This window comes from Megascapheus bottae, chromosome 3, assembly GCF_031878675.1.
Source record: "Megascapheus bottae isolate mThoBot1 chromosome 3, mThoBot2.hap1, whole genome shotgun sequence".
NCBI lineage: Eukaryota > Metazoa > Chordata > Mammalia > Rodentia > Geomyidae > Megascapheus > Megascapheus bottae.
Genome location: NC_143511.1, coordinates 27,696,235 through 27,723,511, shown reverse-complemented (window position 1 = coordinate 27,723,511; position 27,277 = coordinate 27,696,235). Strand labels below are relative to the sequence as shown.

General features: G+C 36.1%; 1 protein-coding gene across 9 annotated transcripts in view; it reads left to right on the top strand.

Annotated features, from left to right (window-relative positions):
* Positions 1-26,020, top strand: part of Rfx3 (regulatory factor X3) — a 246,510-nt gene extending 220,490 nt beyond the window's left edge. For 8 of the 9 annotated variants that reach the window (XM_090329712.1, XM_090329716.1, XM_090329714.1 and 5 more), the window contains 4 exons: positions 5,422-5,575; positions 20,295-20,357; positions 21,307-21,349; positions 21,935-26,020. In XM_090329712.1, the coding sequence (XP_090185838.1) occupies positions 5,422-5,575; positions 20,295-20,357; positions 21,307-21,349; positions 21,935-22,173 (499 nt within the window). In that variant the 3' untranslated portion in view covers positions 22,174-26,020. The remainder of the gene's footprint in view (positions 1-5,421; positions 5,576-20,294; positions 20,358-21,306; positions 21,350-21,934) is intronic. The other variant, XM_090329709.1, reaches the window with a different exon arrangement.
* Positions 26,021-27,277: the final 1,257 nt, after the last annotated feature.

The window sequence follows — 27,277 nt, the reverse complement described above, 5'->3', positions numbered from 1 at the left end:
TAGACAGTAGCAAAGCTTATTAACAATATGAATCACTGCTTGACTAAAACTATATAGGTAGAAAGTTATACTTTCATAGGCATAGAAACAACCCAGAAGGGAAAGGGTTTTCTGATTATGACATATGATACTAAATACTGAGATGAACTCTTGAGTAAAGTTCTGCCACAAGGATTAAAGAGAGCATTTATGACCTGGGTTGGAGAACACTTGTGCCAAATGTACAGAATGAAATTAGAAGATAGTACAGTCTTATTTTATGAGATAAGTTAGGTAAGTGTTGTTTTTAACCCTGAGATTTGTTATCATTAAAGTTTATGTATTTGCTTTTTCAGATAAAGACAGTTCTTCTGACATGAGTCTAAAAGCTGTATCTACTTAAGCAGTATAAGCAGTCCCTAATTTAGATCCCATGTAGATGCAATCCTGCACTACAGGATTGGAAGTAATTAGAATAGGATAACACCCGTGGGATAATACCCATAGCATAATTCGCATAGCATAACACCCACACCAATGTGGATACTCCACATCCTTGGTGAGTCCAAGACATTATGAGGAAGGAAAGTCTACAAGTATAATAAAAAGCACTCTTGCTCAGCTGATTTGGCCCAAATTCTCATTTTTTAAACTTAAGTACTGGTATAGATCTGGTGCATGTTTTGAGTTAACAATTAAATTATCCTATCCTAAAAAAGCTTTCTGTAATCTAGCCAAGCTTTAAAAAAACAAAAACAAAGCAAAACAAACCAGTGGTTAAAAGCATGCTTCACTTATGTTTCTCTTTAGTTCTCATCTGTTAGCCCTCTAGTGCCTCAGTGAAGTCCATGCCAGGTTTGGATCTGGGTAGTCTTGACAGACAAGTTGACAAGAAATGTTAAGTTTTCCCTTGGTTTAAGGGGAAAAGTTGAAAAGCATTATCTCAGTATTTTCAAAGTAGTTCCTGAAACAGTAGTGCTAATAGGATTCAAAATTCTAATCTGGGAATATTTTCTAAGAGGATTTCAGATGCTTTCTTTGTTCAGAAGCCAGTACTTTAGTCCCCAGAACTTTTCCCAGAAGAAAAATCATATAAATAGTGCATGTGTTCCACGGATAATAGATGAAACAAAAACAGTGCTTCAGTGGCTTTTCCAAAACATTGAACCAAAGGCAGAATCCATCCTCTGCATCATAAAAAAAAAAACAAGCAAGTTTTCTTTTTTTTTCTCTCCCTTTGTATTGTTTTCTATGTTGCTCTTACTTCTTCCTGTGAGGCTTTGTTCCCCTATATTTAGTTGAGATCATTTCAAAAATACAGCCCCTGAAGCCTTCCATAGAGATCTGTTGCAGGTATCCTGAAAAGAGAGAAAATTACCTAGTTGTATTTCTTGTTCTCTGCAGATGTACAAAGCCAGTAGATCATCAGTTGCCTGCCCTCCGTCCTCCCTGAGTTGGGGATAATTGCCTTGTGATTATTAGACACTATTATAGTTATTATTTTCATTTCAAAAAGACGTGAAGGCATACTGTTTAGGGCCACAGAGGAAAAGCACTTTGAAACAGATGCATACCTCCTGCTGGTAGGCCAAGTCAATAACTTAGAAATGCAAGTCCCTCTACCCTCCGAAGTGTTATTTACTGAGGCATAAGAATGGAGTAATAGAAGCAGTGTTCACAAATTATCAGAAAAATAGAACTCAAGTACTTTTTAAAATTTTTCTGGCATTTTAAATGCGAAAATTTGTAACTGACACTGTAAATATGGCAGTCACGTATACAGCCCTTTCATGTTCCAAAATTAAGATAACCTGTAATTTCTGAAAAGCTGTGTACATATTTATATGCACAAAACTTTTTAGAGTAAAATGGCAGAGAATCTTGCAAGAAGCTATTGATACAGTGCTGAAACCGCAGTGCGTTTACAATGTTCCAAATGGAGTTTTCTTTTTGAACTTTGCTTTGAATGCTAACATTCAAAGGTTAAAAGGAATGGTCAGGAGGAAAAGGAAAGCAGAAAATCAATCACTTCCTTTCTTGATAAAAAATGGGGACATTATACAGGCCATTTCCCAATTGCTTGATGTTTTAGGGAGCAGGAGAGAACATCTCCTCAGGCTACCATAAAGCTATCCAACATTACTTCTTTGTGTAGTACTGGGGTGTAGCCACAGTCATGTACATGATAGATGAGTAGTCTGCCCCTGAGCTGCATCCCCATCCTCAAATATTCCTTTTCCTTTTAAAGGACAGAATTCATGGATGGGGATATAGCTCAGGAACTAATATGCTTAGGACCTTATTTTGATCTCAACACTATTTAAAAAAACTAAAAACTTGAAGAACAGATTCATTGTTTTCCTCTTCTAACTTTAAATAGTACATGGGGAACCTAGTTTATCTGCACTGGGGCAGTATATACGCCTTCTAATATTCAAAAGGAATACTCTTTTACCTAGCTGTACTCACTGCTAAGCGTTTACATGAGAGTCACAGGTGTGTTCTCACCTCTCCACTTGCAAAGGGTATTGTTGATATACATCCTTCAGTATGCAGAGACGTGAGCTGAGAATCATGCATTGGGGCATATATCGTAAGTTCTATGCTAGGAATTATAAAGGATATTCAAAAGTTATTTGTCACCCATTATAAAATAATTAATGCTTCTAATTGATTTTAGAAAGTGTTGAGTTAATGGTAACTTAGCAACATGAAATCAAAATCAGGGGATTAAGTCTGCAGCATACCTAAACAGGAGTTAATGTGGACAATATGTTACCAATTCAATTGTCAACTATTATTTAGTACTGCCATGTAGGGCAGAGACCCAACACAGAGAGATTGAAGTATATAACCTCTGATAATACAATTCAACTGATTCCTTTTTTAAAAGACTACTATATATAATTGAAAGCCAACAAATATTTTTTCCAGTGGCATAACTGAAATATGTAAACTGGCTACTAACAGGCAGGTGACATTTACAAAATGGATACAATGGACAAAAGGGTAGGGTAGAATGAGTTTTCATTGCACTACTTAGGATACTCAATTTAAAACATTATTTTTGGAATTTTCACTTAACATTTTCAAACTACAATGAACCTTAAATAACTGAAAAAAAGAAAGCGAACTAAACAAATCAAAGGAAACTGAACATAGTCTCTTTTGACCCTCAAGCTAATCTTTAAGCCTAAAAAAAAAAATCAAAAATGTAATTATAATCAGGATTATATCAGGTAACCTGGCTATAAGATCAAATTTGTTGGTTCCCATTTTTATTTTTTTATCCTTTTTGTAAATGGATCCTCAAAAATGAGAGGTCCTGGGGCTGGGATTGTGGCCTAGCGATAGGAGTGTTTGCCTAGCATGCAGGAAGCCTTGAGTTCGGTTCCTTGGTACCACATACACAGAAAAAGCCGAAAAAATGTTGCTGTGGCTCAAATGATAGAGCACTAGCCTTGAGCAAAAAGTGTCCAAGGACAGTACCAAGGCCAGGAGTTAAAGCCTCAGTACTGGCAAAAATAAATGAATAAATGAATAAATAAATAAGAGGTCCTCTGACTAGTAGGTCATAATCTGTACTCTTTTTTTTTTTTTTTCCTGTGGGTCATGGGCTTGAACTCAGCCTGGGTATTGTCCCTGAGCTCTTCAGCTCAAGGCTGCCACCCTACCCTTGAGCCAAGCACCACTTCCCGTTTTCTAGAGGTTAATTGGAGATAAGAGTCTCAGGTCCTTTTGTGCCTGGGCTGGCTTTGAACCTTGATCCTCAGATCTCAGTCTCCTGAGTAGCTAGGATTACAAGCATGAGTCACCACTCCGGTCATAATCTATACCCTTCTCTTAAAATAGAATCAAAATAGAAACAATTTATATTCCATCTATTATAATCATTTATATTGAGTCATATTCTATTCATAAGTTATTTTCATATTCTTTAGCTCATGTTATCCTTCAAAGAAACATGCATTATGTAAGATAAATATTAATGTTTTGGGGGGGGTTGTTTTTTGTTTTTTTGCTGGTGCTTGGGCTTGAACTCAGGGCCTGGTTGTTCTCTGTGTTCAAGTTTAGCACTGTACCACTAAGCCACAACACTACTTCTGGCTTTTTCTTAGTTCTTTATTGGAGATAAAAGTCTCATAGACTTTACTGTCCAGACTGGTTTTGAACTGCAATCTGCAAATCTCAGCCACCTGAGTAGCTAGGATTAAGGCTTGAGCCACCAGCACCAGCTTGATTTCATATTTCTAAGAAAATATTTAGGTTGGAGAAATCACTTATTTGAGATTAACAGTTAATTACCAAAGAGCCAAGACCAGAGTCCATGACTTCTACATTTTAGATATATGATGAATGATTTGTCACGTCAGAGTTGAAGTTATAGAATTTGAATATGTGTAGCTAGAATCTAAAAGATTAAAAACAAAACAAAACTATTGTCTTCAATTTTTCCATTTGCCTGATAGTTTACAATGGTTCATTACAAAATAATGCTTAGGAATACCAGGCTATGTATCTGTAAGAATTGTTCTCTTCCTGTTGACTATATAATGACTTAGTATTAGTGTCATCATCATCATCTTTGAAAAAGGCTATTCTATGAAATTGGTGAGAAATACATATACATCCATACCTGCATGTACACTTTATTCTGATTACTGATGTTAAAAAGGTTTGAAATATATAAATAAGGTTAATGATCAGCATACCTTTAATAAGGCCAAGACTTTTTTATTTAATTTTACTTCAAATATAGAATTATTAGTAACTTATTTTTTTTACATTTGGATATTATACAAATTAAATACTCACGTTTTTCAAGGATAATTTCTTAATTGCTTTTTTAATGTCTGCTTCTGATGGAAATTTAATTTAAATTAAAATGGATAAGGAACTGGAGTCAATAAATTTGCCTTCCAGGAAACCTGTCTGGAATCCCTATCAATACTCCTTTAGATTCTTAATGGCTACCACTCAGAATTTTGCTTAGTATTTTTGTGTGCTTTGTCTAGAATAAACACGTATTTTCCAAAGTATATGCTAATGGCCTTTGTCATTTCGAAATTATAGGTTGTTAACTCTCATGAATAAGATTTACATTTTTAGTTGCTTTTTATTACACTGGTGATGTGTTTTCACCCTTTCAAAAAAGGCCAATTCTGGTCCATTCATGGGTTTAACACAACAGCAAACATACCTATGTTAACATAGTAATCTTTCCTATGGAAGATCTATCTGGTTTAATAAAGATCAAGTTTCACCCTCTCACACAATTACTTCTTTACTACCCTGTTTACATGTGTTGAGCCAACTGCTTTCCATAATATCAAAAAACCTATGTTACTACTACTTAGACTTCCTTAGACTTTTGAGAAAAAACAGATTGAATGCTAATCTTCTCACTTACATTGATTATGTATATCTTTTCTCTTGAAACAGCTCAATGGTTATTCGAGACTTAACCTTGCGCAGTGCTGCTAGCTTTGGCTCCTTCCACCTGATCCGTCTGCTCTATGATGAATACATGTTCTACTTAGTAGAACATCGTGTTGCTCAAGCAACAGGAGAGACACCAATAGCCGTCATGGGCGAGGTAAGAGAGAGTAAAAAAGCTATGACCCACTGGGTTTTTTTAAAAAAACAACCAGAATTATATGTCAATAAAAGTGGTTGATTAGTGCAATGATTCCTATCTAAGTGAGCAGAACCAAGAGAGGCTTTGAAACTGTTGCAAGGGGTCCTGAAATCCCTTAGAAATAGAGATATGAAGAGAGATCAAGACAGAGATATAGATCTTTGCTATCATAAACCTGTTGGCCTTGATTGTATTTTATTTAAAATTTCTTAATTTGGAAAAAACAGAAAAAGATACTCAAGAATCAAGAAGCTATTTTCTCATGTTCTTCTCACATGTTAAATCCTAATTTTACTCCTTTTAAAATACCCATGGCATTCTAAACACCGCGTCCAGAAAGTACCTATGTGCACTCTGGGAGTAGAAAGAACATCGGGCCAAAGGTGATTAAAATCCAAGCTACTCACTGTTATCTTCAATCTCAGCAAGTGGTTTTTTTACTCTCAGTAATAACAACCACAAGAAAAACAAAGCTGTCAGGTTTGACAGCTCATCATACCCTTAGTCAAGTTAAACTCTTGATCTTTCTACTAACAGCTTCTCAGTCAATGTCACTACTGTGGCACCTGCTGACATGCTAGATGCCTGAACATCATCTTTGTATGTTTTTAACCAATTACTTTTATCTCACTTTTACATCCTTAATAGTGCAGTCAGTATCATCTCATGTAAATACAAATCTGATTGTGTTATACTTTACTTAAAACTACTCAGAGGTTTCCCCTTCTATTAGGGAAGAAAAATCTTCCTTTGGTTCAAGGTCCACCTCTCTGTTCAGTCTGGACCCTCCCCCGCCTTACCTCGCCTTTTCTTGCAAACACAGAAGCCTTTTATTCCTTCCTGTTCACCAAGATTATCTCATCATTGTATTATTCCATAAATTGTTCTTTCTACCTAGAACCCTCTCATCATCTCTATTTGCCTCTCATAATTCCATCTTCATATCTTAAATATCACTTGCCCGGGAAGGCTCAGGTACCTACCTCAAGCTATGTGAAATAGTCCTTGTCTCCCTGATTCATATTTTTACTTTTCATTTTAGTATTAATACAGTACTAATTGCATGGTTCTGGGTGTGATTTCTATAACTCATAAATACTAGGAAATAATGGAGAACTTTTGATTTGAAAGAATGGAATTTCCTGCTCCTTCTGTCATTTATAATGACAAAGGAACAAATTGTGTTTCTCTGTTTTGATCCCTAGCGTTCTCCTCCACTTATTTACTTACTTATTTAACATATATTTCTTACGTAGATAAGCTAGGCCAAACACTATAGTAATTCAATATGGTAACAAACAAAACAAATTTTGACCCTGCTTTCAAGGAACTTATATTTTAGTGATATAACTACAAATACAAAGTATTCTAAAAGAAAAATAATTAATGGACATAGTGCTATATAAAGCAAGGGGCAAGGAAGGATTCCTTAAAGAAAAGACATTTCAGATGAGAAGTAAAAGATATAAGGAGTTAACTCTGAAAAGACAGATTTCTACAAGAAAGGTGTGGAGACTACCAAGGCAGAGGGAAATGTTCACAAAAATAATACCTGAGAAAGGAAAAGGTATAAGCAATTGAGTTTCACTAGAAATAACATCACCATAAGTTTTCTTGTGAAATGTCAAACTGCCACTATCTTAATACTTCCTGGAAAGTTATTTAAGGCATTTTTACTTCAGAAGGAGGGGTGGATTTTTCTTCTTAAATAATAGAGAACAGCATTTATTTACTGTTATAATTTATGTTAATTTCTCAAATTTTATTTAAATATTTTAACTGTGCCTATAGGCATTCTGGCAATGGTGAAATTTTAAGAGTAAGAATAAAATAAACAAGTTGCATCTGTTTGCCCACCTGTTAAAAATTTTAAATCATAATCATTCTGTACAAGAAAAAATGAGCAGAGTGATGTCTTTTTATTTGAGGTTTATGTTTAGGATCTGTTTGGAAAGTCTGAGATATGTAACTTTATTTCATTAATATCCACTGAATCTAGAAATTTGTTCAATTCATTGAATAAGTCATGACAAGCATTTCTATATTTAATATTTTGTATACTTCAGGTAATATACATTATAAGTATAAATCTTATACCTATAAATGTAAGTATAAATATAACATTGTAACTATAAATTTTAATCATAATTTCCTTTATTTAATATTATATATAAACCATTTCTATGACCAACCTTGCCATCTAAAGGCAAATCTTAAATTCATCATAGTTGATATACACAAAGTAAAGGAAAAAACAATTTTTATAAACTAAACCAGGAGCAATATTAATTCAAGGAGCAATATTAATTCAACAGGCAGGCTTTGTGCTACAAGTTTACTGGAAGCGTGTATTGATTCATACAAATAAACATGGGGTCAGCTGCAGTAGCTCATGCCTGTAATCCTACCTACTCAGGAGGCTAAGATCTGAGGATCTTGGTTCAGAGCCAGCCCGAGCACTACAGTCCATAAGACTCTTATCTCCAATTAACCACCAGAAAACCGGAAGTGACATTGTGGCTCAAGGCGTAGGGTGGTAACCTTGAGCTGAACAGCTCAGGGATAATGCTCAGGCTCAGAGTTCAAGTCCCATGACCTGTAAATTAATGAGCAAACAAATAAGCATGGGTGCTTAAAGAAAAGTCAATCCAAAACAAACATTAACTGAGTTTTATTATAGTGCAATTACAGAAAAATCCCCAAAATGCACCCATGGAACAACAGCGATGTTTTAGGGAATATTTTTTAAAGAACAAATTATATTACAAGTTTATAATTTGCAAGGGGAAAAAAAAAGCACCTAGGAAGTTTGATAATAGTAATGGTCCCTACCTGTAATTCTAGTACCCAGGAAGTAGAGGCAGAAGAATCAGAAATTACAGGGGCAGACTGTGTTACATGGCAAGACCTGTGTCAAAGACAAGTAACAAAAACACTACCTTAGAACAATAGGAGCTTAGAAAATGTATGGACTAGTTGTCAAATGTCATTTATTTTACTGGGGATTAAATTTAGGATATTTTTGTCATCCTCCAGGCTTAAAGTTATTATGTACAGTGAAACTTCCAATTACTTATTAATATTCTCCTTAAGACCTTATTATAATCATCATGCTATGTTTTACATGCTTGGTTACGATTGGCCACAGCCTTGCTAAATATAAATTAGTGTGCCCTTTTTGCCAGGGAGGAAACCTAGTTGAAAGTAATCCCAAATCAAAACTAGCAAATGACAAAACTGAATTTGCTAGGTATGTCTGTTAATTCCAAATAGCTAAATAGACAATCCAAATTTAAATATCTTGTAAGTTATTTGAATACAGTTTCAGGACAAAGATTTTTTTATTGACTTATGCTTATCTGAAATATAAAACATCTAAACACATATCACACACACACACACACACACACACACACACACACACACACTTATTCTCAGACAATGATAAATCTGATTGTCTGCATTATTCTAGTCCAAAGCTTCCTTCTTCTGCCCTTGAGAGTGTTTCTGTGGAATGTTGTCCTCTTTACTCCTCCCCCTTCTACTTTTGTTAGTAGATATTTAGAATATGTAAATAAAATATTAGTTTGAGCAAATTATAATTGAAAAGCCAAATCTGCCAGAAAACAGTAAATTACACCCTTCAGCTCTTTCATAACAATCCACAAACCTAAATTTTAAAAAAAAAATTAGAGTTTGCAGCCTGATTTCAGCTATAAAACTGTTCCTTTACATTAGCACAGTTTCTGACAATTTGAAAATAGATTACAGAAGTAACACCATGGAGACCATGTTAGTATACCATACCATCATCATCCAGGTTCCTAAGAATTGGCTGTATGGACATGCTGTATTTTTTTCCTCATTTGTCATTCTGTTCATTTTTCTCCTTGGGCTTGAGAAATGAGCCCACTGATTCATCAACCAAGGGATTTCTTAGCTTCTTATTCTTGATTTTCTTCCCTGTTGACTCTGAGCTGTAACTATTCCTCTACTCTACATGGAATGGAGAGAATTCTGGTAACTGTGGTCTAAACACAATCCTACAATAAATAATAAAACATAGCTATCAGCAAAGAATGAAAGAATGATGACAAATCAGACATTGCTAATTTGTAAGACACCTCACTGGACTTTATGATTGATACACTGGATTTCTTTTCTATTTTTGGTTTGGGGACTTGAACTCTGGGCCTGGCTCCATCTCTGAGCTCAAGGCAAGCGTTCTACCACTTTGAGTCACAGTGCCACTTCTGGTTTTCTGGTGGTTAATTCGGGGGGGGGGGGGGGAAAGTCTCATAGACTTTCATGCCTGGGCTGGCTTTCATCTGTGATCCCCAGAGCCTCCTGAGTAACTAGGATAGGATTATAGGTGTGAGCCACCAGTGCCCAGCTGTGGATTTCTTTATTCAGAAAAAAATGAAGCTTCCACTTCCTCCTAAAATACTTCTGAGATAGGATGTAAAATACAAGGTTTTTTAAGTGCTTGCATCCAGATAGCTAGAAATGAGAAAAGGAACAAATGAAGTCCAGAATATCTTAAAACTTTTCAACAACTAAAATGATATAGGTTTAGAAATGAGTTTACTCTGATAACTGCTCTGACAGCCCCAAAGTGGAAAAAGCAAGTTCAGTGTCAAAATTCCCTGGTGCACATGATTCACTGCAGAATTATTTACCATAGCTAACCAGTCTAGATGCCACTCAATAGACGAATGCATCAAGAAAATATGATACACGGGCCAGGAGTTTGGCCTGGTGGTTAAAGTGCTTGCCTAGCATGCACGAAGACCCGGGTTCAATTCCTTGGTACTACATACATAGAAAAAAGCCGGAAGTGGTGCTGAAGCTCAAGTGGTAGAGCTCTAGCCTTGAGAAAGTCCAAGGACAGTGCTCAGGCCCTGAACTCAAGCCACACACACACACACACACACACACACACACACACACACACACACACACACACACTGGAGTTCTGTGCTTCCATCAGAAGGAATGACATTGCCCCATTTGTAAGAAATGGAAAGACTTGAAATTGAGTGAAGTAAGCCAGACCCAAAGGAATACAGACTCCATAGTTTCCCTCATCTGTCACAGCTTGTATATGTCTAGGATAGTCCTAACCAAGGATCACTCCCATTGCTCCAAAGCTATGTACATATGACCATATAAAATTATGCTAATCTAAATGAGGTTTTTCTTTATTGTTGTTGTTTTTAATGAGCCGTATGAAGTTATTTTTCTTTTTTCGTTCTTTTTTCCCCCTTTGCTTTATCTCCTGTTGTCATTATACTTGATTTTGGTAACCTGTGTCTTGTCTATGCATTTATCTAATTTGGGGAAGGGAAGAACAGAATGGTGAGCCGAAGGACAAAGGGAGAACCAATGCAACAGCCATACTCACAAGACAAGTTAGAAGTGAACTTTACAACTTGGGTGGTGGGGATGGAGGGAGAAAGAGTGGGAGGAAAACGAGAGAGGGGGTAACAAGTTTGACAAGAAATACATTCATTACCTTTACTATGCAACTGTAACTCCTCTATACATCACCCTGACCAAAAAAAATATATATTTAAGAAAATGATTCTAGGAAAAGATTCTTTAAAAGAATTAAAACAACAACTCCCTGGTGGAGATTAAACATGACAGCTCCACCTACTGACTTCTCCATTGTTTTGTACCTAGGCCAAATGGCTCTAGCTGTTCTCCAGATTGCTTTTATGGTAGTTTTTCCTCTTTGCTTCAAGTAGGCATGGTGATTGCTTACCTTTCTCTTGAACAGAGAGCTCTTGTTTGAAATAGGCAAATTCTTAAGTTCATAGGAATTGTTGCCTCCTTTTCTTCATGCCATCATTGTTCTATAATACCAATACCTTGTTATATAGTGTCATAAAAATGAGAAATTCTCTACAAGAATATGGACCTTGTGTAATCTTAGTATGAGCACTTAAATCCTTATCCCACACATCATCCTACTAGATGATCCAATGGCCTCAAGGAGAGTCATTCAAGTTAGAAGCAAAACTATTTCTTATGTACCCATAGTTTTATTTGCATAAAGACACACTGCCAGTCCCAACCCTAACATTTATAGGGCCCAGAGTACCACATGTATAAATATTTTTAAAGTTGTAAATCAAACAGTAAATAAAATCTGTTCTATCCACCTGCCTTGACAGATAAATCTTGATAACTGGAAATGCTTGGCCCAAATTTAAAATTTTCCATCTTCTCCAATTTTCATACCAAAAAGTAGTGTCATAGGCATAGTCAGCCTCTGACCCCTGGGTGCTTCTTTTATGTATTAGTCCTCTGTACTCATTTATGGACACATTGGCTTTGTGTTCAAGGATTCTCTACCCTTTAAGAAAAGCTGTCCCATATTGGCTGATCCTTCTTTCTTCTGAAGTGACTTGGAAAAGAGACTGTCCCAGTGTAAGAAGGAAAAGAAAAGAGGAGTATAGTTGGAAGGGAGGAGGCTTAGCCCCTTGACTCTGCAGGAAAAAAGCCAAGGCAAAGACAAAGCACGGCAATCCTCTTGCCTTTGCCTAAAGGTGATGTTGAAAATACTTTCGAAGCTGTGTTGAAAACTGTTTTTCCCTTTCAAAGCAGCAGAGTCCTGTATTCTTCCTTGAACACATCAATTGCTACGAGTTCTATGATTGCTTCTTAAGATTTTTGAAACTTTATAAAGCTGTGATGTGTTCTGTATCTCCAGGCAGGTACAGAGTCTAAATGGTTAAAGCTGTGAAGTAGATATGCTTCCCTGGCACCTCCTATGGCCAGAACACCCGGCCAGCCTCAAAAAAAACTGGACCAACAGCAGTGGACTATATATTGTCGGCCATACATTGTCAGGCCAGTCAACCATGTATTGTCAGAAATCTTAGTCTTCTTAGTAGATTTCAATAAAATCTATTTGACAATGCATGAAAAGTACACATCTAGAAAAAAGTAACAGAAGGGACTCAACATTTCACCAAATAAGGCATTAATATTCCTTTGCAAGTATGAAAAAATTGGAAATTATTTAAAAGTCAGCAATTAGTTCTGCTCAGTTGTGAAACAACTGTAATGTTAAATGGAAATTACTTTGATGAATTTGGCTCTCAATTGGGAGATATTTTTTAAAATGCTCAAGAATTTCTGTCCATCATCAAAAATTTTTCACTTAATTTTAGTTATAAACCATGGCTGAACTATTTGTAATTTGTAAATTTCAGAACATTCTGAAGTTAAAGTGGAATATAGAAAAACTATTGGTGAAGAAGGGGAGTGATGTAAATATTAGAACTGACTCAGCCAGTTCCAAATCTGTATGTGGACAAGTTTTCTGCTTCTACGGGAAAAGATTTAAGTGGCCCCAATCCCTTATTCACAACTTAGAAGAGCAGAAAGAGCTAGCTCTGTCGCTCAAGTGGTAGATCACAAGCTTTGAACTGAAGAGTTCAGGGACAACACCCAGGCCTAGAGTTCAAGCCCCATAGTCGACAAAAAGAAAAAAAAAAAGAGCAGAGATAGAAGCAGGTGATACAGTGATTAAGTGATGCTCGGCTGAGTTCAGCCTCTATTTCCAAATTGTATAATTCCCCTTGTATTAGGAAACATAATACATGCAACATCCCATCCATGCTAGGCCATCTCTTTTATTTACATCTCGTAAACTCCTTGATTAGTACCCCAAAAATCCCACTTTCAAATCAGAACCTCATGTGGAAGTGTGAGGTACAGTTCCACCCACAGACTCCTTTCCATAGCCCACTGAGCTACAGGCGTTTCACTGTGAAAATATCATCTTACGGCACCAGGGTTTCTCAATTGTATTTAAAAATTGAATTTTGAAGATAATATGATTTGAGTAAGCAAATACAAGCCTATTAAATCCTCACATTAACTCTGTCAATTGGTAGATTGCCTTCCATCACATGCCTGAGTTGTGATGCAGCCCAGGCCAGACCAGGCTGCTCCATATCCTGTGCACTTCTTGCCTGCTACACTGTACATGTGCATGTAATTTCAAATTCCCTATTAAGTATTTTTAGATTTCCCAGGGTTATTGTGAGGATTAAATCAGGTAAATAGATAGGTATGATGGATAGGCAGCCAGATACATTGTGAGTAAATAAATAATCTTAGTTCCAGGTACTTCCCCTTTTCATAAGTACGTGACGTTGCAGACATTATTAAGGAGTGTATTTCATTCCTTCCTACTTCATTGGTTTTTTTAATCAATTCTGCACTGACAACCCGAGTAATAAAGTATACAATTAGACTATCACACTGTGGTCCATATTAAAGATAAAGCTTGAAGTTAAAATAAATAGAACAGATAACAAAGCATAAGCAGGCTTTAATATATTGTGTTGTGACCAGATAAAATAGCCCGCAGACGATTTTTGAATGTTGAATCAAATGATTCATGGAATTACAAAGAACCCAACAGCATTCTTTGGTATGTAGCCAAAGTGGTAATCAGAAGCAAACTAATTCAATGTTTTGAAAAATACAACCAAGCAAATAGAATAGGGAAATAAGTCAATTAGAAAAAGAAAATGACAGCATTAGGAAAGAAACATAAACATAATTAGGTCTAACTAGGCAGTCATAGCTAGGCTTGAATTAAAGCTTAACTAATAGGAGTGGATGAAAGGTTTTATAAATACAAAATAAAGCAACAGATTTTATATAGACTTTATGCAAGTTAACTTAAAAAGAAAGTCTGGCTCAAAGAACACACAAAACAAGATAGAAAAAAGTAGAAAATTCCAATCATTCATTTCTTTTTGTATCTAAGAAGAATTGTAAAGATCTTTATTCCTGCAGCAAATGATTCGTGGGAAACTGGCCAATCAGACACATATTCAAATATGTACATATTTTCTCTTTTAATAGGTATATATAAAATCCTATTGTCACTGCTGGACATAGTATCAGCCCATATTGTCATTTTCTTCTGAATCTGTGTTGACGCTCCCTGTTGTATCTAATGTCCCCAGGGAAGTAATCTTTTCTAGTAGAATCTTTCAACTCTTTGGCCCATCAGTTACTGATGATCATGATCACTTTGCAAGGATGTTTAGGATCGTATGATAAAGTTTATTTTTAATCCTGTTGGATACGTGGCCTATGGTTTTTCACTTTATAGACACTTACCACCTGCTCATTTAGCTCTGTGCAGCCTGTATCCTCAGAGAATCAGGTGGGACTAACACGAGAGAACTGTCTAAGGGCTTTGTACATGCTGTGAGACAGCTGGTGAGACAGGCTGATCCTTGAGAAACTGTCAAGAGAACCAGGATATATCAAAGCTACTAAATAAAGTACAAATGGACTGTCACAAATCCATCATAAAATAATGGTGGTTATGATCATCAATACCAGGATTTGTTAGGTTGCATATGAAAGTCAGGTAGATCATTGCTTGGCCTCAAATAAGTTGTCTTGGATTACCTAAAAAGGATTCTCAAGAGTGCTTAAAAGCGAATGATGGCTCATACCTATAATAAAGCTGAGATCTGAGGATTGAGGTTCAAAGCCAGTCTTGTCAGACAAGTTTTCGTGATGCCTATGTCCAATTAGCCAGCACAAAGCTGAAACTAAAATCATAGCTCAAGTGGTAGAGTGCAGAGTGAGAGACAAAGCAGAGCAAGGACTCCAGGCCCTGAATTCAAGCCCCAGTATCCAAATAGTCGATCAATCAGTCAATAAATGTGAATGAGAAGCAAGAAAATGGGTGTGAGAGCAACAACATGTGTGAAATATTGACTTGGAAAATGGGGATGGGTACACCCAAGAATGTGGGTAGTCTTAGGTACTGGAAAGGGGAAAAGACTGTCCTTTAGAGCTTTCAGAAGGAAGCACACCCCTGCCAACACATTGCTTTTGGTCTAAGGAGATTCATTTAGGAGCTCTGACTGGAAGAATCATTAGATGTTAAGTTTGTGTCCTTTTATTCACTAAGTTTGTGGTGATTTGTTTTGATAGCAATTGAGCCTGTTAAAATATGAAAGCTATATTGTCCTGAGTGGCTATTTTTCATGGCATTGATTATAGCCATTGCTTCTGGATATAGCCCTTCCTCCAGTGTGTTTTCTTGCTTCTTCCTCTCCTTGCCTCACATCTGTTTCATTTCCCTATTGATGACCCCCCCCCCCATGAAAACCATCTTCATCTAGGGATCTATGTGCTTTTACCTGTGAAGAACTTTTTTTTATTATTAATTGCATTGTTATTGTAAAAGTGATGTACAGAGGGGTTATACTTACACAGGTCAGGTAATGAGTATATTTCTTTTTGAGTAGTGTCACCTCTTCCCTTGTTTTTTCCCAGTTTTTTGCCTCCTGACTTTCCTCCTCCATAAGTTGGATACTCTATTTTCAACCTAGTGTCTGCAATTTGTTCACCAAGCTTGCCAAAGCTGAATTGTTAACACATGAATTATTGTTCCTCACCCCCAATCGCTTATTACACAACTTTCATGAGATCACATATCCAAAACTTCATCTCCTTTTAATTTGTACTAGTAAATGTCAAAGGTGGTCTATTTCTCTTAGTCTGTGCACATAAACATCAAGAAAATCAAGAAAGATTATTTTTCAGAGTGACTTCCATTTTCTTTCCTCATAGCCTTATTAGCCATGCTCTCTAAGTCTCTGGTTGAACAGCTTCACTTTGGCTATTCCTGATGCTTTCCTCAAAAATACCACCCTCTTTTCTTTTCACTGCTCACCAATTAGGATAGATCTTTTAGAGTATGACCAACTATTCTTCAGATCAGAAATCAGCAAACTGCAAGCAACAATCAAAATCCATTTCATGATCTGCTTTTGTTAAATTTAATTAGAACATTAACATTCATTTACTTGTTTTCTTGGGTGGTTTTTGCACCACGATGATAGAATTAGATAGCTATGATGTCTTTTATGGCTCATAAAGCCTAAAATATTTACCATCAGGTCCTAAACCTACGAAATCTGTAAACATATCCATTTGTGTTAGCTTGACTAAGGGGGGAAGGCAGTTGTTGTCTACCTGCAGATCTATAATTGGGTATACTCACAGATAGAGGTTCAAATGCAGTGTCTCTGTGGGCAGGCTGTCTACCTGGATGTTCCAGATGGCTTGCCTTTATGAGGAGGATTGCTGTGTCCAGTGCAGCTCCTCTGTTCCTTTCTGGACACTACCATCGTATATTAGTCAGGCTGATTCTTGCATGTCTGGTTTATAGTTCTTGGGAAATGATGATGATGATACAGACAGTAATAACAATAGTCATAGCAACAGCAATCACTTGTTCAGTGCTTTCTGTATACTACTATGATGTGCTAACTTGTTTCTTTAGAAAAAGCCATGTTAAAACTATTTGAGTACTTTTTTCAGATTTGTTTAAGTCATTAGAAAGCAATGGCTGCACTTAGAAAAAAAAATGATGCGTAACATGAAAGTGATTACAGTCACACAAATTCCTTCATTGTAGAGTGATGTAAGTGCTTCCAAATAGGGAAAGCGTCCCAAGGGTGAGATCATTCTCTGTACTCTTTCCTTCTTCATTTTTGTTTCCAGCCTGCTTGTCCTCTACAGAGCCTTCAGTTCCCCAACTTCCTCCTCATTGTTTTAGGACCCAAGGATGACAGCACAAGATTATCCTTTCTGTGAAAGGTCAGCTGGCGCTGAGGTCTAATGCACAGTGCATTCTTCACTGCTCTTGCAGGCTGTGCTACCTCCTGCTGAGAAAGCTTCCCTCCATGGTGCCTGCCCTCAGAGACAAGCGTCAGGCCTCAAGACACTCCTCAGAATCCCAGCTTCATTCGAGGATACTTCCCACTATGAAGAGAAGACCTTTCTTCTCGAAATCAGTGGGCATGCTTTGTCTATAGTACATTATAGATAATAGTACGTCCTAGATACCTTATAGCCTCTCTTATCTGTACAGCCACTGAACTGTAATTTCTATGTATGTTGAATATCAGATAGATAGATAGATAGATAGATAGATAGATACATACATACATACATACATACATAGGTAGATACATACATACATACATACATACATACGTAGACAGATACATAGATAAATAAATACATAGATAGCCATTTACATAGATTTGTATTTGTATTCTTTCGTTGTATGAATCTTTCACTTCTCTTTGTTTCTCTCTTTTTCTCTCTCTCTCACTCTCCTTACCTACCTGTCTCTGTCTTTCATTCTAAACTGAGGCTAAGAATAGTTGGCCTCAAATGTAACCCCACCATGGTTGCTATATGATGTTAAGTCAACTCATTTTCAATAGCTCTAAGGTGAACTCTAAACTCTCTACCTTGCCAAATTCTGAGGTTTCTTTGGTTAGGCTGAAATGAAGAACAGGTATTTTAGATGCTTTATTAGGATCTGAAATACATGGGTAAAGAAAACAAAGGAAGTCCTTCCATCCCAATGCCTCAGTGACCTTACGGCTAGAAAGAAAGATGTTAGATACTTCAGTTCTGTAGGTTAGTGCAGGTTGTGATGCATATCCTGAAAGAAGTAAGCACAGTGCATGCATGGATTGAAAACAACCAGAAAGGAGGTACTTTAAGTAGAACTATCTGGAAAAGCTTCTCCAAGGCAGTGGCATAATATTGGAGGGAAAGAAAGCCCATCACATACTGCTAGAAATGTGCTTTGTACATTGTAACCTGCCACATCAACGAACAGTAATTCTATAATTTCTGATGCAATCACTGTGCAACAATCTGTGCTTTTCTGTGAACTTCCTTTTTATTTTTCCATTAGCATCACTTACTGCATTCTCCTTGTCTGTTTCTGACTTGCACCCAACAAGTGTAGGTATTTGTCATTGTGTGCTCTATGTGGAACTGTCTTCTTTGTGCCACACACACAGCTGCCACTCCTCTTGCCAGGTGCTCCCTTGCTGCCTCTTTGACCTCTTGCTCATAGCAATTGATTTCCATTTCCAGGACTTAGACTCTGTCCTCCTAAATTGTCATCTGTCTGCTACAATACTCATGCTTCATAACAGAAGCAATTTTAATAGGCACCTCTACAGTCCCAGCAAATAAACAGAATCTCTGAATCTTATGTAGCTATAGGATTAAAGTAATACAGATAGATTTATCCCTTGTGTTAAATATGTATTAAAAAAGTCTTTACATGTATATGATATTCACATCTTACCTCTTCATGATTTTTTTACTTTAAATCTACACTATCGACTTCCTTAAGTGCTGAACTTTGTCATTAATCTCAGAGACACCTATAGGCATTGACATTGCCTCTGGGATTCTTCCTAAACTACCAACATAAAACATCCAGTCTTAAATTTTGTTCATTTATTTTGGTGATGCTAGTAATAATCACTGAGATTTCAGTTGTTTTGGCTTTTATCTTTAGCATTCTAAGTAATCAAAGATAATCATTCACATTAGGAAATAGGAACTTCTAAGGAAGATCTTTGGATTAAAGAAAGTGCCATGAAAACAGAGTAAAGGAGAAACTGAAAGCAATGTTTCATATGAACAGCATTTTTGCTTATATCTACCTACTTTGTGTGATCTCACTTAGTCGCCAAAGACAGTGATAATCTAGTCACAAATGATTTGTAGAGTTTCCTCATCAACAAATGAAAAACAGGTTGAACAACCTTAATCCCCAAATGCAAAATGCTCCAAAATCACCTTTGCACCACCACTGAAAACATTACCACTGATCTCAAACACACTAATAATATTATATCAAGTACCTTTTAAGTATATGTGTAAGGTATTTATGAAATACAAATGAATTTTATATTTTAGGGATGGGTTCTATTGACAGGATATCTCCTTATATAAAGGCAAGTATTCAGCCATATGAAAAACCAACTTGTATTCACTTCTTAGAAAAAATAAATGTGTGCTTAGAATCCTCATTGACAACTTGTTTCAAAAGAACTGGATCTTAAGTTTGTTAAATATGTGTTTATGTAATGTTTCTTGTGTCAATTAGAAATAACATATAAATGATTCTTTCTCATTATAGAATATTTTAAGTAGATAAAATAATACTTTGGGAGTTCATTGTTCCTGTTATATTCAGTAACCAATAGAGGGTTCTAACCTATGTGATCAGGTACAACTTCAGGACAGCAGTGTAGTACTCACTGTTTTATATTTGTTGCCTGGTGACATGTAACTGAAAATTAATGGCACAGATTTTCAAACATATTGCAAGTTACATGTTCAGAAGGCCCCTGTTTCTGTCAAAGCAGTCACCTAGGAAGGCTGCGCATTGGTTCTAGTGACGCTGCCATGGCCTAGCAGTGATGTAAGAATACTTGTTTTTAAACTGTCTCTGAAATGCTAAGCAATCATAAAAAGAAAAGCAACATACCTTTAACTATCTTTAATTGTGACAAAGATTACTTTGATTTCTGGTAAGAAGTCATTCCAGAACCATAAGCATTGAATAAAAGTTGCCATCATAATTATATGTTGATAGCAATATAAACTGTCTTTAATGAACTTTTTAAACTCATTTTTGGATTTGATTGTTGAAGAGTAATTCCAGGACTCTAGACCTTGGAATGAATGAATAAGCTCCCCAGGTGGCTGCTATGAAGAACAATACTTGTTTAGGTGGGGAAAAAAAACAATGTGTATATGTTTGCAAAATAAGATCAGTTTTATTACTTTATAGACATACCTTGTAGATGAAAAAAATACTCCTATCATGGAACTCTTTATAAGCAAACTTCCGAATGTAAGTAGAATTTCTGTCTCATCCTTTCTAAGCCTGTTGAGAAATCTGAATTTCTAATAATGATTTACTACTTAAAAATATTGTTTACCGTTTTTAAAAAGTGAAGACTCTGCAGTTTCACTTCACCTTTGTTGGAGTAGCTTTGTACCTCTGCTCTTCAGATTTTCAGTTTAATGTACTCATGTTTGTTCACCCTGAGAGACTCAAAATGTACTTTCTTGCCATTACATTGTCATCAAACTATTGAGCCACAGTAGAAAAGAACATTAGGGTTGCCAGCTATTAATTGCTCTATACTGTCACGAGCTCTTTGTTTGATTAGCAGTGATGAGATACCTTTTCTTTTTTTAAGTGGAATCCAATTATCTTGGCACACTAGAACATCAGTTAAGAGACAATTCTCAACTTTGAAAATTTATATAAAATATGTCAACATTAGACTTTACTAGTATGTTTTCTAAATTTGAAATTTAGAAACAGTTCAGCTAACGACCATGTTTCTGTAATGCAGATTCCAGCCTGATTCATGGTCACTGTTGGAGTTGAGCTGAGGTAGAGCTGAGGTGTCTCACTTAATTAGGGCTTTTCCAAATTCATACACCACATCCGTCTTTACCCAGGTCATCCAGGCCCCTATTTCTTCATTGCTGAGTTGAAATAATAATAATAATAATAACAAAAAGAATGGAGCATGGAAGGCAGAGAAAATTGTTATCCTTTTGCAAAGAGTTGAAGACAACTAAATTGCAACATAATTTGAACTTCAAATTGACAAGTTTGATTGAAAAATTATGTGACCCATGTAGTCTCAGATCTAAATGGTCACTCGTTTATACTTTTAAAAAGTCATAGAGTGCTTTTTCTTTTCATTTTTTTTAGCCACAGATTGGTAGAATATGATTTTATCTTGTCTAATAGTAACTGTTGTACAAATGTTATTGTTTTGCAGTTTGGTGATTTAAGTGCTGTGTCTCCTGGAAATCTGGATAAAGGTAAGAACTGAAAGTAATATACATTTCTAAGATTAAGTATCTTAAGTAGCACTTTTATACTATGGAAATAACATTGAGATCTGAATACATGTGACTAACTGTCTTTTGTAACCCTTCATCATTTTATCATAACACTCCATCCCCATGTTGTCTTTATGGACTGTCCATTAAATGTAGAAAATTGAATTTGAATGCAGTTCCAAACTTAAAAAAAAAAGAGCCTTGGACAAGTTCTCTTATAACTTTCAAGAAGGTATTTCTGACTATGGCTAAAATTCTGGAGGAGAATCATAAAGGCATAACATGGGATACTTTTTGGCTGAGCAGTGGTGGCTCATACCTAGTAGCTACTCAGGACTCCTGAGACTTCAGTGGTAGAACTTCAAAGCCAGCTCAAGCATGAAAGTCCCAAGATTCCCTCTCTAGCTGATCTGCAAACTCTAGGTCCCCATGAAAGGGAATCCCCTCAGAAATGGCGAAACTGCATTCTTAGCACATAATACTACAGTGTTTCTAAAACTCCTGTGGATGACTGTTTCCCAGTCTGTCTCCTGGTAGTAGTGTTGGTATTATTTGTTTGTACAGATGAAGGCAGTGAAGTAGAAAGTGAGATGGATGAAGAATTGGATGACTCCTCAGAGCCACAAGCCAAAAGGGAGAAGACGGAGCTGAGCCAGGCCTTCCCGGCGGGCTGTATGCAGCCTGTCCTGGAGAGCAGCGTGCAACCAGGCCTTCTGAACCCAATCCACAGCGAGCACATTGTCACAAGTACACAGACGATCAGACAGTGCAGCACTACCGGAAACACCTACACTGCAGTCTAAAGAATATTAAAGCATATTTTTACAGCTTACAGTAATCCTGTTGATATTGGGCTTAAGTTGAAAATTTCATAAGCCTGAAGGTCGACTGTTGTCAAATTCTATCTGTGCTGAACATTACCTTTCTGGAGTTGTGAAATGGAATGGGTGTATGTATTTTGCCAGGTCGTTTTTTCTTTTTTAACATAAACCAATTATTTGCCTCTTAATAATGAATTTTTCCCTTAGTTTCAGGTGTCAAGAAGGATTTTTACAACATTTAATGTAATGTTTTTGTTTTCTTATAATTAAAAAGTAAATTACTTTTTTGTAGCTTAAAATATTTTATTGTTGATTGTTAGTCTTGGTGTATGATTTCATGTGTAAGTTTTTTTAATTAGATGCACTTCTGTGAAATATCAAAAGAAATTACTTTCTTTGATTGACACTGGAGGCATGCCCATTGGCAGCAGATGCATCAATTTTGCTTTTGAAAGGTGCTTTCTATTGGACAGAACCATGAGACACTATTTTGATAACATATTGGATTAGGAAGAGAGAATACAGAGCATTTTTAATATAGTGCTAGAGGGTTGGGAAGGTCACTATTTTTCTCTAGAAAAATTGAGCTGTGCATTTATCAGTTCAGACTAAATGACAGAATTGCAAGAGAATATGCTAATATGTACATAATTTGTGTACATAATTATTAAACCATGTTAACAATGCAAGCTTCCGTTAGACGTTGAATTTTAACCATTATTTGCATACCAATTCCTCTGTTTGAAGACTACTGATTCTGTATTTGGGACCACTGCACAGAGATGCATTCTGCTGTTAAGTGGGGCTGTTAGAGTTAGATACTGAAGCTGAAAAAAATGACTTGACTTTTTTTTTAAGTGTACATGCTACTTATTCTGAGCTGGACATACAGGAAACCATTCCATTTGAATGACTTTCTTTTATTCCAGGTCGTTTTTCTAATAGTAGTTCAATATGCTGCTATTATAAAGGAAAAAATTATAGAATGCAAGGAATGTAGCAACCTGCATATCGTTATTTCCTTCAAAACTATTTCCTGGTTTCTAAAGTATGTGGATTTAAATTTTAAACTGAACCTGAAGGCAGTGTAACTGGCACACCTCACTGTTACGTACCCCAATTCTATAGGATTTGGACAGGTGGCTGGATGGACCATTGCCATTGAAGAATGTACGTCAGGGATCATTGTACCTCGGCTATTACATGGTGCCTTAAAACAGAACTGAAGCTAAGGTTGAGTAAGGTTTATTTTATTCACATGAATAACTCTTCAATCCATTTGACAAAGTGTGCCTGTCGTTTTCAGATTCCTGAAGTAAGGACAGGTTACATGTTCTTCAAAGGAAATGTAGGGAAAGTGAAGCAAAACAAAAAGACAGAAATCACTCCCCCTCTTTGAGTGACCGAGAACCTATTTTTTATTCTTAGAGCTAAATATTACTTGACTTCAAATCAAATTGCTTAAAGGTGTGGAATAGCAGACTAATATTAATGCCAGCTGATTACATAAAAATCATGTTTTAGACCAGTCTTATCTAGTTACCATTCTAGAAAGTTAACAAAATAAGCAGGTACTTATTGAAGTGCATCTTTTCAATCTAAATGTTCGTCTTTCTGTCTAGGTGTCTTTGTGTTCACGTGCACACACGTGGGTGCCCACAAGGCAGGAGTCTGTGACAAAAGTCAGAAAGGGGAAGTCCCCATCCCCATTATAATTTGCATGAAAAGCCAAGGTTCTTTAAAGCACTCAAATTAGTAGCAACAACAACAAAAGGCACATCTTTTCATTAAATAGTTGTAAAACACCAATTAGCAAAAGTCAATAAATAACTACGTAAGGCCAAAAAAAGATAAATAATTAAGGGAAGCACAAAATTATTTACAGATTACTAATGAGGCTTATATTGAACTGGAGATGTTTATCTTTCCAGTTGTACTGGGGTGAGGGGTGGGAGATTGGGAAGAAGAGGGTGAGCCAATGTGTAAAACAAATGGCTTCTCAGGTAGCAACCATGTACACAGTACACTGACAGTATTGCTACCTAATTGCCTCAGACTTCTCAAGATCAACAGCATTTCTTCAATAAAATTTAAATGTTTTACATGTAATTTTTAAGTCAGTTCAAGTTTTGTATTATACAAAACTTGTACCTATCTGATAGTCTTCACTAGCATCACCTTTATCTAAATACCAGTTAGCTGATCATCCTGCTTTTCCTCCAAAAAGATCAAGAAATTTGCATCTCAAATACACCTGCACATGCATACGTGTACGTGTATGCACACACACAGCAAAATTTTAAAAAGCAATGCACACAAAACAAGACCACTGTCTACTTCACTGTACATTAGGAAATGTTTACAAAGAAAATTAAAATCTACAAAAATAAAAAAAACTTCACTTTGACTCTCCTTTCTGAGTTTTTCAGTTTCCTGTCTCTATTTGGCTGTTTTTATAACACTATTATATCTGTTTTGGACCAAATGTATTTTCTTGTTTCATTTTGTGTATTGTCTGACTTTAAATGTACTTGTTAGCATTGTTCTGTTTAATTAGACATACATGTATTATTAGGGGAAAATCAGATAAGAATGAACAAATGTAGATTGATGAGAGTTAGGAATTGGGGACCCTCCAGGATTCACCGTTTCTTCCAGTTGTTCATAGTTTGTTTAAATGAGGACAGAGTAGAAATTAATAAATATTCTCATATTTGACATGGACTCAAAAGTATTCTGATCTCCTTTAGGAATACTTAGCAATATTGTTTATGACCAACACCCAAAAGAATGCCTGTGGGTTATGCCGCTTGCACTTAGGTAGAGTCCATGGTCAGACACGGCATGAAGCAGACACATGCATTAAACCCTCAAACATACACATTTCCCTCAACTTTGAATTTAAATTGTGAAATACATCGAAAAGTTAAAAACATTCATTCACATACTGGAGCACAAGTGGAGCATTCACATTTGTTTATTTGATGTTTTATTTTTTTTACTGAAACTTTGACTTTCTAAATTATATTAGCTCCCTAATAACCATAAATTATATTTATTATTAAATGGCACATGTACACATGTTGAGGATTTGTTGGTATTCAATTGGTATTACTACTGGATAGTAATCAAATACTGGTCATGAAATGTATCTCCATAAACCAAGTGCTCTAGTGCAGTGAGAAAAAAAGATTTTTCCTGTATGATAGGATTCAGTATCCTGGGTATGATTTGATATTGATATGGATTTTGTAAATCGTACCCGAAAAATTCCCATTAGGTAAACGATGAACAATTGAATGGAATGGATGAACTATCTGGAACACAGGGCCCCATTTCCCATTTTTGGTTGCATACCAAGTTGCTGGTCACTTTTCAGGATTCTCATCCAAACTGTGTTTGGACTGACTGTATAAGTCTTACTGCCTTTTCAGAAATCTGCTTTTCTTTTTGTGCTTTTTCTTGTACTGTATAGCACGGTTCATGCACCTCTCTTTAGATGGTGTACTTTAAAAAAAAAAAAAACAAGTAAAGTTTCAAAATGGTTTCATCACTGCATACCTGAAGTTACTGTGTGCACCATTGACTGCCTAAGTGAACACACATTCTTACAGAATGTCGTGAAAGTCATTCAGGAATAAATATGGCTTTGTGCCGTCATTGTAAACATTTTTGTGTGAATGCACTGTGTGAAAGTGCTAAATTCATTTTCCAATTTAAGAGAATTATTCAGAGGATATATTTGAAATGTCTAAAACAATGCTGTACTTTAAACATTAGTGTCAAGGGAAAAAAAGTATGTCACTGTGATGTTAGTCCTCTGAGTGGACAGAGTAGAGGTTAAAAAAAAAAAAAACTTGGCAAGTCACCTGTGTAGGCAAAATTAGGCAGTGGTGATATAGGATGGATTGATTTTTTTTTAATGTAACTTCTTCCCCCTTCCCAAATTCTTTTGGAAAAATAGTAAACATCCAAAAATTGAAATCAGAGCTTTTGTGATCTCTAGGAATCATACCAGAAAGTTGTGGAAGAGGGCTAGTGCAGTGCTACTGAAAACCAGGCTTTTTGCTAGACCAGAAAAACCTCCATGTGTATGGTTAGAATAAATCAATTAACCAAATTTTAGTATTTCTGCAAGTTTGGTGATTGAAGAAATCTGGATTCAAAACATTCAGTAGTACTTAACGTCTATTATTAGAGAACCCCTTATGTAATGCCTTGTAGTAACCCTTTGAGCATTGTAAGATATACAATGGGGGATAAAAGCCTTTCAGATCATTTATTTAGACTTATTATATTAGACCGGTAAAATATACTCTATATCCAAATATCTAATTATGCTGTTTTTTAAAGGGGGGGTGGTTATGAAGAGAAAGTGTTTCCGTGCTGAACACTTACATTTTATATACAACTGTTAATTTTCCTTCAAGAGGGCTTGATATATTTATTCCCAAATATTCACTGCCATCCAAGTAAGTGTACTGTTTACAGAAAACAAAACTCAACTTTTCTAGCATTGCATCATGAATCTCTAGAAAAGGAAGACAAATACATGGGCCTGTGTATAAATCTATGTCAGAACTGGTTTCTGCACATTGGAGGTACCTAGATTGCCTTTAATTAAAGGTATAAAGAAAAGGTTATATTTCTTTTCCCTCCCAAAACAAAGAAACAAATAAAAGATTCCATTTATTTAGCTTTAGGAAGTACAAGAGTAAATGAAGCCTTAGGAAGCCAAGAGTTCCAATGAGCACAGACTCTGAACTCTTTCGGGGGAAGTTAGGCTATTTTTGGACTGCATCACTCATAAAATATTGTTTGGGAATTCATACAGGGCATAATTTTATCTATGCTCCAAAACTTTAATACTTTGTCAGAAAAAAAATTCTATCTAGATAGAATGGAGAGCAAGGCACTTGATTTTAAGCTCATCTGTCAGGAGATGCTCTGATGTCTCTAGAGGTCAGTCTGCTTCCATCATTGCTGATTTTGCTCAAGGGAATCTCTTTGCACCGGACCCTCTATGTCCTCCTTGTGATCAGACACGAGAGCAGTGTGGTCTGCAGATGTTGCTTGTGCTGCCCTC